The 11216-nt window shown below is 35.4% G+C and overlaps 1 protein-coding gene across 1 annotated transcript; it reads right to left on the reverse strand.

Moving 5' to 3' along the window:
- Positions 1-5005: 5005 nt before the first annotated feature.
- On the reverse strand, positions 5006-6624 carry LOC111895480 (uncharacterized). Its single transcript, XM_023891562.3, has 3 exons — positions 6033-6624; positions 5818-5937; positions 5006-5730 (listed from the first exon to the last, which is right to left on the reverse strand). Exons 1-3 carry the CDS (start codon positions 6516-6518, stop codon positions 5479-5481), a joined length of 858 nt encoding a protein of 285 aa, XP_023747330.1. The 5' UTR covers positions 6519-6624; the 3' UTR covers positions 5006-5478.
- Positions 6625-11216: the final 4592 nt, after the last annotated feature.

The raw sequence follows: 11216 nt of genomic DNA on the forward strand, positions 1-11216 counted from the left end.
AAAGTCAACGGTCAAGGTCAACAGTCCATGTTGACCCAACTCTTCGAGTACAGTATACTGACTCGTCGAGTTCCTCCAGAACTCACAGAGTCATAAAACCCTACTTAACTCGCCGAGTTTCCAGGCAACTCACCGAGTCCAAGCGGGTCCAAGTGTCGGGAAAACCCTAACTGACTCGTCGAGTCGTCCTACTGACTCGTCGAGTCATCCTACTGACTCGCCGAGTCCATGCAGAACCCATCCTCTGGAAATCTTCATCCGACTCGTCGAGTTGACAAGGCAACTCGTCGAGTCTGTCAAGTCCATTTCTCATTCAGACGATTTTAAGCCATTACAAAGCTCTATATTGCAGATCAAGCTTCCCAAGGCATGTTTAACACGTAAAATTGCAAACTTTACGTGCATACAAGGCTATAAGGGCTTAGAACACCAAATCCAAGCTTATAATGAGGTTTAACTCAAAGGGGAAGGTTCATACTTGCTAAAGCTGGAAACTTCATAGCTATGGAGACCAAGGTAAGTTCATATCTGAAGTTTCAACTTCAAATCCTAGCCCATAACCGAAAATCGTTCATATAGATGCTAGAATTGACCCTAATCTTAAACATGGAGAGATCTAGAAAGAGGGAGGTCAAGGTAACAACTTGTTACCTCCAAACTGGTGCTAAGATGAAGAAGACCTTGGATCCACAACCTCTCTTTGCTCCAAACTCTCGCACTTCAAGTTCTTCCCACTACAATCCACCTTCCAAGCTTAAAATCACACAAAATGAGGAGTAAGCAGCGATTTAGGGTTTCTGGACTCACAAGGGAGCTATAAGGAAGGCTAAGGGGGAAAATGACCCTTAAATAGGGTGCAAAAAACCCGGAGATCCGGGTTTCTCATTCCAGCTCCAACTCGTCGAGTTGGTCACTTAAACCACGTAGCTGAAAACGTTCCTACTCAATGAGTCATGGCATCTACTCTTCGAGTAGGCCCTTCAACATGCAAATAAAGCTTTAAAGTTTATACCTGAAGATCGGGGTGTTATAAATTGCCTCAGGGAAAAGAAAGAAATCCAGGCATTTGAAGTTTTACTTCCTTATGGAACTGTCTAATTAATTATTCTCTACCAGTATGTGTAACTATTGTTCAACATCTCTTCGTATGACATCCAGAACATGGAATGTTTTATGTTGATTGTCAAGACCAGAGGTGTTTTCAATGATCTGGTGATCTTTTCAAAGCTCCTACTAAACATTTATTTCATCTAATACTGGAGTGCAAAGATAAACTAGAAGCTGACATTTATCACTAGCTTGTTTCTTTTGAGTTGAATAAGAGAAGAGAAGAACTCCTTTGTGATAATTTTAAGTGGATCAAGCCAAAAACATTGGTTGAAGCTGATAAGGTTTGTCTTCACAATTTTCAAGATTAAGTTTTGACATCATCAAATTAGGGGAGATTGTAACTGTACAATCAACCTTTGTCAACAATATTTTCAGTTTAAAAATAAATTAAACTAACTTTTGTCATTTTTGTTGAGAACTATATGTTTCTATAGATTTTTGATAATTGTACAATCAGTCTTTGTCAACAAATAAAACTCGTCGGATTTAATTGCAAATTTTAGTTATATTATCACTTTAGGGAGTTACAGATTTATGCATTAAACAACTTTGTGAAATAGTTATTTTTATTTCTACAATATTTATACTCTCAATATCCAAATTCCTTATTTTGTTGTTTATTTACATTTTTAATCATGACTCTTTTAACTGCATAATTGCATCCTTGCATAACGTGTAGTAGTACGCCTATTTTAAAGAACAATGTGTGTCGAAAACATCCTAAAAGCATCAAATCATTTAGTGATAAAAGAATAGTTCAAAAGAATGTAAGAGGGCATCACATTAAATATAAGAGAGGACTATAATAACATTTTCTACCTATTTCAAACATCACCAAAATCTTCTAAATGTTAACAACCTTCTCAATTGCTAGAGCTATTAAATTGACTACTATCCTGAGCACATATAAAAATAATAGAGTATGCATGAAAATCCTACTAAGTAACACCAATGTTAGAGAAAAAAAAACAAACAAATTTGAATAAAACTTCAACCCTTAACCCCTCATCCCCAAACTTCTGAAATCATTAAACAAACTCTAATAAGTTGGGAAAAACATTACAAAAGAATATAATTACATTGTTATTAACATCATTAACATTATTAAAAAAAATCACAAATAAAACAATATACAAGTATGGAATGACTGATATTGAAATCAAACCCCAAACCCCAAGTCATATACTATACACAAGTCTTTGTTCGTCATTCTTAAAGGAATAACAAGGTAGTAATGTACCACCCCAACATGCCCAAAAGTCGAGCAATAACTCAAGCAAACTACAATCATAACTAAGCCAAGCATCGTTGTACCTATATCCAAAACAAAGACCAGACCAATTTAAGACACACTTTAGCCCAAAGTAATGTTGAAGCACCAAAAGTATCATGACCAATTCCACTAGAGGATCATGTGTCACCCACAAATACTTGCAAAATGGCTCTAACAATATGTGGTGACATATATTATCCCATCCTCAAACACTATAAATACCACATTCACAGGAGGCATTACACTATTATCAAGTAATATTTCACTCCCATATTATCTTTAAAGCTTTTATGTAATCTCTGATATTATCTTTAGAGCGCAATCTTGGGACACAACCCCAAATTGTGAGTGGCATTAGTCATTTCTTTGTGATTAACATGTCTTATAACATTAAAACTAAAGAAGAATACTTTAATCCTCATCTCATCTCAAGCCATTCCTTAAAGGACTTGGTTGCATCATCGGCATCATTTGCTACGATAAATATGGAGATCACGAAACATGGATGACAAATAGAAGGGTGATGCTAATCCAAGCCTCATCCACCCCAATGGGAACTTTCGAAGCCATCCCAACAACCAACCTCATATAAATAGCACACATAACATATTATTTACCTATCTTTCCAAATCTAAAACAAACACCAACCGCTCAACCCATATCCACAACTAACCAATCTCTCTATACCACCTTACCATCAGCTACACCCAATATTAAGACAACAACCATACGAAGATCCCACAACGCCACGCCATAAGAAAAGGCAATCATGGATACCTTATTTGGCTCCTAAAGCTTCTGGGAAAACCAACTTCGTACACTCTAGTATCTTACAACTACCCCAACCAAACAAGGCTTAAATAACTCTATTGAAATACTAAATCAAAATAGACAAGACATATCACCACTCATAACAGAGTTGTTGAGTTACACAATGCAACCCGAAACTTGCCTATCATAACTCAAAAACTACAATGGAAAATACCCAAAATGATCATGTAGAAACCTACCAAGCACACACACAGTCCTTAAAGTTTAATCGAAGGTTTTGGAGTATACACTTTCAAACCATACTAGAAGGTTCTTCACACCTATGATTTGAAAGTCTAGTAACCGATAACCTCCATAACTCAGAACAACTAAAAAGAAATTTCACTAGCCATTTTGTATAACAACACAAATTCCACTCAAATAACCATTCCATATTAGGATGTTTCCAAAGAACAAGTTAAGCCATCCCTAAATACCTAACTAGATTCAAGGAGGCCTCCTTCAAATTATCCAAGAGGAGATGACACTACGGTCATCGCAGCCTTCACATACGACCTACGCCCAAGCATATTATTTAGAGAACTAATGAGAAAAAAAAAGTTATTCTATGATAAGAACTCCGCAAAAGAGTGGGAAAATATATCAAATAAAAGAAGCTAATAACAAAAAAATATGAAGTGAATAACCCTTAGTCCAAACCCTTCAAAAAAAATTGAAAACATTATCCGTCCCACTTCAATAACACTTTGGATTTTGAATATTTACCGAATCAACGAATATCCGATTCATTAACCATACCCTTATACAATATTGAAATTCTACAATTTTGATGTATGTCACAAACTAATATTTCTCATAAAATATTGATATCTACTACATTACTTAACACCCAAAATCCATTACATAAGAATTACATTATTTAATACCTCAAAATCCAATCAAATAAGAATTACATTTTACTTAAGACATGGAGTTGCTTTTTTTTTTCTTTACAGTTTCATGTAGCATGTAATAACAATATTCATCAATTACTTTTCCTCCAACACTAATGCAACACTAGTTGTTGGAATGAATAAAATGTCTTGTGCAAATAGAGAACGTTTCTAGTATTAAGGAGTTGTAGTTCAAGCTCCTTAACTCCCAAGTGAAGACCCCATGTTATCAACTAAACTCTTCCCACGATCTTTTATGACTTAAATAGAATTGTGAGATTATTGTACTTCAATTTTGTGTGTACAAAATTCATTTTAGAGAGTTTTTAGTTTATGCAATTATATACGAAGTTAGTCATTCACATGTAACGTAACCTGGTGTGGCTTTGTCAGAAAAACCATAGCAGGTGATGAATTGAAGTAGGTGGCAATGCGAGAATTTCTGATCAAGAAAGTCGATAGAGGGAGGGGTTTGATATAATTAAGCAAACTATATTTTTATTTGTTACGATAATAACATCTTTCTCTATAAAAATTAAACTGATATAACGGTATGTATTTATTATTTCGTTACATTTTGAGCTGTCCATTTCTTTAGGTTATATTTCATGTTTTCCTCAATTAATTTTAATTGGTCCCTTTACAACAAAATTTATTTAAATATATAAACTACGTGAGTTTGTGTGTGTATAAGCTTATAAATTGATAATATTACTTAGAATAAATATATCTTAAATAAAATATACTCCATATTGTTATTGATTATATAAATATATATAAAAAAATGTTGTGAGATCCCAATAGTGCACTGATCTGCTTCATCTCCTGCATCATCTGCAAATAGCAGCCACTGCAGATCTCTCTTTCTTTACCACCATTTTTTACCTGAAACAACCACTCTCTTGCTTAAAGTCTCCTCCATTAACAGAAAGCTTTCTACTTCACTTTCTTCATATCCCACTCCTACACACATATATACATACATACATATACACTGTATGTATATCCTAGGGTTTTATAGCTTTTCAGTAAAAGCTTCATCTTGTCCCACCACAATTTAAATAAATGATTCATATCATAATTCATAAATTCATAATCTTAACACATCACATGACAATTGTATGAACTACCTGTTAACTAATTTCATATATATAGAATATATAAATTCCATTAAAATACCAAAATCATAGGTTTTTAACCTATTCATTTTACAGCTAATTTGGTTGCATCTTAATGCATTTGTATATATGCATATTTAAAAATAAAATAAAATAAAAACAAGAAAATAAAAGAGGTAATATGAAAGGAGGTGCACCAATGCTTCGATCACATGCATTACATACAAAAGTGAAAGATATGATCAGAGTCCACTGATGATCGATGATGATAATACTAAAGCTTTAAAGACAGATCAACGGATGATATACTTCCTTCTTCGTTTCCAGTTATAGCTGCTGTTACACATGATCGATCACCGCCGTGTAACGCTACTGTTCCTCCTCCAACCGAACCACCACTACCACTTCCACTTCCACTTCCACAACATGTTTTTGACGTCGTTCCTCTGCCACCTTTTTCCGGGAAAAACTCATACTCTGTCATCGCACTTCCACCGTTCCGGTAAACCGAAATAACCTCCGTCACCTGAGATATATGTCGTTGTAAATTAGTTACCATTAATGACGATGAATGGAGACCTAATTTGTACTTTTTGGTTGATTAGTTAAATACCTGTCCTGAACAGAGACGAGTTTTAGCTGCGTCGATCATCTCGACGACGGAGTTGTTTCCGGCGAGATTACGAAACGGATTCACAGAGCAGGAGTTGCTTCCACCGTGGATTCGCTTTTTCTGGCGAGAAGATTTTGAGAAAGTTGTTTTACATGTTAGAAATGAAGAAATGGAGAAATGGAGAAATGAAAGACTGTATTGATTTAGTTATATACCTTGTGACAAACGCCGCAGCCATCGGAAGCACATTTGACGACGTAGTTTGGGATTGAAGAGAGTTCCTTCGAGTTATCAAATCGGAATCCAACATTCACAGACGGGTCCATGACATGCTCCGCCGTAGAAAACAGATTCGTTCCATGGATTCCGATCCCGTGAAACAACATCGCCGGAGCTGCACCTTGCGCAGGGCGGAACTGAACACCGGTGTTTGGATTTGGAACAGTAGTGCACGACGAGGAGCTGAAAGCAGGGAGAGCAAAAGGATGATGGAGTGAGGGTACTTCAGTCATTTTCTTCCATCTCTCTTGTAACCGAAGGCGTTCAAGCTGTTCAACTCCCATACCTCTCTGAGGCTGCTTGTTTTTCTTCTGAGTCAACTCGCTCCCTTTCGTCTTCCTCCTCCCTCCACCGCCATTAACACTCTGCTTCACACCGCTATTTTCACCGAGGTTCATCTCCATCACCATTGAAGTTGTCATATTAGTAACAGAAGATCAAACAAGATCACAAAGAAGAAGAAGAAGATCGGTTTGTAGAAAGAGAAAACAGTTGGAGATTTAGAGAGATAGAATCAGAAAGAGGAAGTGAGATTCTTTGTGTTTTTAGTTATGGTTTCTACAGTGTAAAAGTAGAGCAACAATATATAGGAAATGCATTTTTGTTATTGCCAGGCAAGAATTGCTATTTCCAGAAGTACCTCGTTTTGTCTTTACTAGAAAAAGGACTGTCAGATGTCTGGAAATAGTAAAAATTGAACCATTTTAGGGTTTTCATTTGACGTTATTACAATAACACATACGTACCATTTCCTTTCTTAAAAATATAAAACTATGGATATAACATTTTTTTTTTAAAAAAAAACGTAATGTCTAAAATATTAGGTTATATTGTTATAAGGTATTTATTTACTTATTGATTATATCCAAGTTTAATGTGTAATCAAACAATAAGACCGAGGTCAATGTAATTTAGCACAGTCAACTGAAATGAAAACTAGGTTCTCCTATTTTACCATCTTATAAAATATTCCAAAAAATAGTATTAATTATTTTATAAACTGATGATTAATGATTTATCTATAATACAATATTATATATTTTTATTATATTATTATTGTTATTTATGTGGAGAAGGAGAACAGGAGGCGCGTGAAGCAACGACCTAACTGAACATGGAAATTTTGGGAAAAGAGATGGTCCCCCGGCTAGAAGGTGTGAGGGGGCGCATATTAGTAGACAGGGGTTAGGATTTGCTAAAATAAGTATGAAATGATTAGGTTAAGGAGGGTGGCGCTTTTTAATGTGGATTACGATAATGACCAACATTATTTGCATGCCAGGAGCAATTTGCATGCCTCTGTACATTCGACAACAACCTTCTGTTCTTATTTTTTTTGATATTCTTTTAAACATAATTTCATAAAAGATAAATACGAGTAACATATTCATACAAGTAGAACGATGACGTTTTTTATGAGTATTATGAGTTTTTGCTTTATTTGTTTAAAGAAGAAAAATGTATTCTTTATTAATTCTTAAAGAAAAAGGCAAAAATAAAAATGAAGTATTACAGTTGGGCGTTTCACTATCAAATCTTTTGAAGATCAACATTTTCTCAAATTCCAATAGTGGCAAAAATCTACACTAACAAGAACCCAATTTTTGGTTTCTAATTTTAGAAAACATTGGAATGGAACTTGCAATTATTGGTGTTTGTAGTTATTGTTGGTTGCTAAAAACGAAAACTATGAAAGTTCATATGGTTTTGTTTATATCTTCTCATATACAACAGGAAAAAAAATCATAGATAGAGTTGCTTTGATTTATTTAACCATCTAAATACATATGTCAACTTTGATAAGTAAGTACATTGCCAATTATTTTAGCCTTAACGGGGAAATCTCAAAATAAACAAATATTGAGTTTAAAAGGTGGTGTAGGGCCTTTGATGAGGAGTTCAATGGAGGGAATACACAAAGTTGTATATGATTATGATTCGAGGTACGTTTCAAAGCGTAACATTCATAAATTGGGGCAAAAAAATCAACTCTTGAATGAATATCTTTATGAAGACCAAACTTATGAGTATAAACCCACATTTTCTTCAAATGCATCAATACGAACTTGAGAGACGAGAGAAATTTGATTTTTTGTTAGAGTTTGTGAAAGTGGACGTATTTGGAAGAGTCTTAATGAACCTGAGTCAAAATCTTCATTAGAAAATATCGTTCGAGACTTATGATTTAGATTTTAAGACTAGTATATAATTCCATGATTCTACTACTAATTGGGAAGCAGGAATTCATTTGCAAGTTTGAAGTTAAGTTTATGAAGTTCCAGTAGAGTTTCTAAACTGTAGATTTATGAACATATGATTTGATCTAGTGGAAATCATTTTTTTTATGATTAGCTTAATTAATGTCATAATTTAGATTTATATTTGATGTGACAAGTGCAAATTATGATGCTATCGTTTTCAATTAGGTTCAATGAACATTTATCAAATTTTGCATTTAGCTTTTGAAAAAAGAATATGACTCACGACTCAATTAGTTAATTATCAATTGAAGCATATCAATTAGGCTTAATTACAAGTCGGAGTTAGATTTATTCTCTAATTGCAATTCATTTATGAAAGCACATCCTAAGGTTAACGATATTGTAATATTGATAAATAATGTTAGAACAATGGATTATATCTATTTTCTAGTGGTGACAAATAATGATATAGCCCGACAAAAATACACGACACGAAATGAAATTGAGACGCAATTAAATTTTGAATTCATGTTTGTGTTATGTGTAAAAAAATACAAAGTCATGTCATGTAGTGTTGAAGTTCAAAATTCGACACAAATTTTGACATAATATTAATATGTGTTGATCGTGTTTGTCAATGTTTCGTATTATAAGTTATGAGTTAATAAATAAACTAAAGTTTTATTTTATTTTATCTTTTTCGTGTTTATCGTATTGGTTGTTTGTATCGAATTTTAATTAGGTCATTTTCGTTTTGGTTTCTCGTTTTGATCCATTTAACCTCTATTAGGGAAACACACAATACTTGTTAAGACTCAGAACAAATCTGATGCCACTTGTCAAGTTCTGATGCTCCTTGTTAGGAAGTAATGCAGATAACATACGAAACCAAAATTACACAAAGACATAGTATTTATATGGTTCGGTCAAGGTGATATACATCCACGGGCAGTAAGGGAGTATTATTTATTTACAAAGTTCGCAAACAGAGATTAGAAGTATAACTCAACAAAGATTTTTCCTACGCATTAAGGATACAAGACACAAAATGACTTATCACCATCCCTATTTATAGTGAAGGGATCAAACCTAAAATCCTAATGGGCCAAGCCCAATGACCCACAGACCCATGAAGGATGTCAACCAATCACAATCCGTCATGCAACATTCATCCTTGATTTACATTGCATGACCATCAACAACACACATGATGGAGCATAATGATCCATAGTGACTCATCATGATGCAAAAGTGGCACATCAAGATCACCATCGCTCATTAACCATCATTGTGGCAAATCAAGGAATAATCTGTAAGTATCTTCAACATCTGAGCAATCTTGAGCATCATAGAGGACTTCATAGCATACGTGGCTCATCAAGGGATACAATGGCTCATTAGGAACACATATGCACACCAGGAAAATGTGTGGCGCATCAATCCACCTAATGACGCATCAATCCGGTCCCATAACTCGGGTGGACCCTCCGGTCCTAACTCAGTAAGCACAAAATAATACACAACATAAATCACATAGACATAATGCAGGATATCTCAGTACTCAATATAAACACATAATACATCTCAATCACACAAAGATACCACTCATGGTAAGTATAGTGAGAAGAATCACCTCACAAGCAAGCAAGCAAACAACCTCGTACTCGAATCTCGAACTAAAATCTACCTAACAAAAAGGATGCATATCTCTAATAAATACTCTTTTCACGACTCTAATACCTGAAGGCTATTCTTTCTCTCTCTAACTCTTGAAATGGATAAAAGACCATTTTACCCCTCCATGATCTCCATTACTCATGTTTGACCCAACCCTAAAGTCAACAGAAGTCAAACTCGAGTCAACAGCCCATATTTGACCCGAATTGCCGAGTGCACCCATGTAACTCATCGAGTCCACACGTTTTCCTCAGAAGTCTCGGGAAGGTCCAGCTCAGCTCGTCGAGTTGACCCCCAACTCGTCGAGTTATCGCATGATCAAGGTCATTGGGACAAACCCTCACCGACTCGTCGAGTCGGCTCATCGACTCGGCGATTCCATTCAAACTCACTCCTTATTCAGACGATTCAAAGCAGATCTACCACTCCAAACACTAGATGTAGAATCTCAATACTCGGTTGTCACGTAAAGCTTAGATCTTTACGTTCATGTATGGTAATTTTTGCTCCAATATAACAAAACATGCTCTCACAAGGTGTTAAGCACAATAACCCTCATGTGGATTAATAAAGTTGGGACCTTCGGACTCTAGGGACCTCACAAGGTCCAGATATGAGGTTTAAACCCCATGATAACTCTATATGCTCGAAGACCCAACAAAAGGTGGAAGAAACCCTAATCTTCCAATATAATGAGATCTAGGCAAATAAATGAGAAAGGTGCAAGCTTTTACCTCCCACTGAAGCCCTAGCATGAAGATACTCTAGATCCAACCGATTATCTTGCTTCCTTGTTAGATAATCTCCTCTTCTTCTAAAAAGATGCACTAGGTTACTCCAATTTTAGCTTCTAAGACTCTCTTAGCTCACTATACACATTTAGGGTTTTACAAAGGAAAGTTAGGCAGCTAGTGAGGCAGAAATGGGGGCATAAGTTCCCTTATATAGGCACCAACCCTGGAAAATTAGGGTTTCACATCACAGCACCAACTCGGCGAGTCGGCTCTCTGACTTGCTGAGTCCATTCATTAATCCCCCGCGGTCAACTCAACTCTACTCGATGAGTTGGACCCACAACTCGTCGAGTCACTCAATAAATCATAAAAAAATTAAACACACAATAATATACCTGGGAGTCCGGATGTTACAATTCTCCCCCACTTGAATTAGATTTCTCCCTCAAAATCGCTCCTCAACAACACATAGATCGAACCCAATAACCCGAAAAGCACGCCGAAAGGA

Source organism: Lactuca sativa, chromosome 9, assembly GCF_002870075.4.
Source record: "Lactuca sativa cultivar Salinas chromosome 9, Lsat_Salinas_v11, whole genome shotgun sequence".
In the NCBI taxonomy this organism is placed as follows: domain Eukaryota; kingdom Viridiplantae; phylum Streptophyta; class Magnoliopsida; order Asterales; family Asteraceae; genus Lactuca; species Lactuca sativa.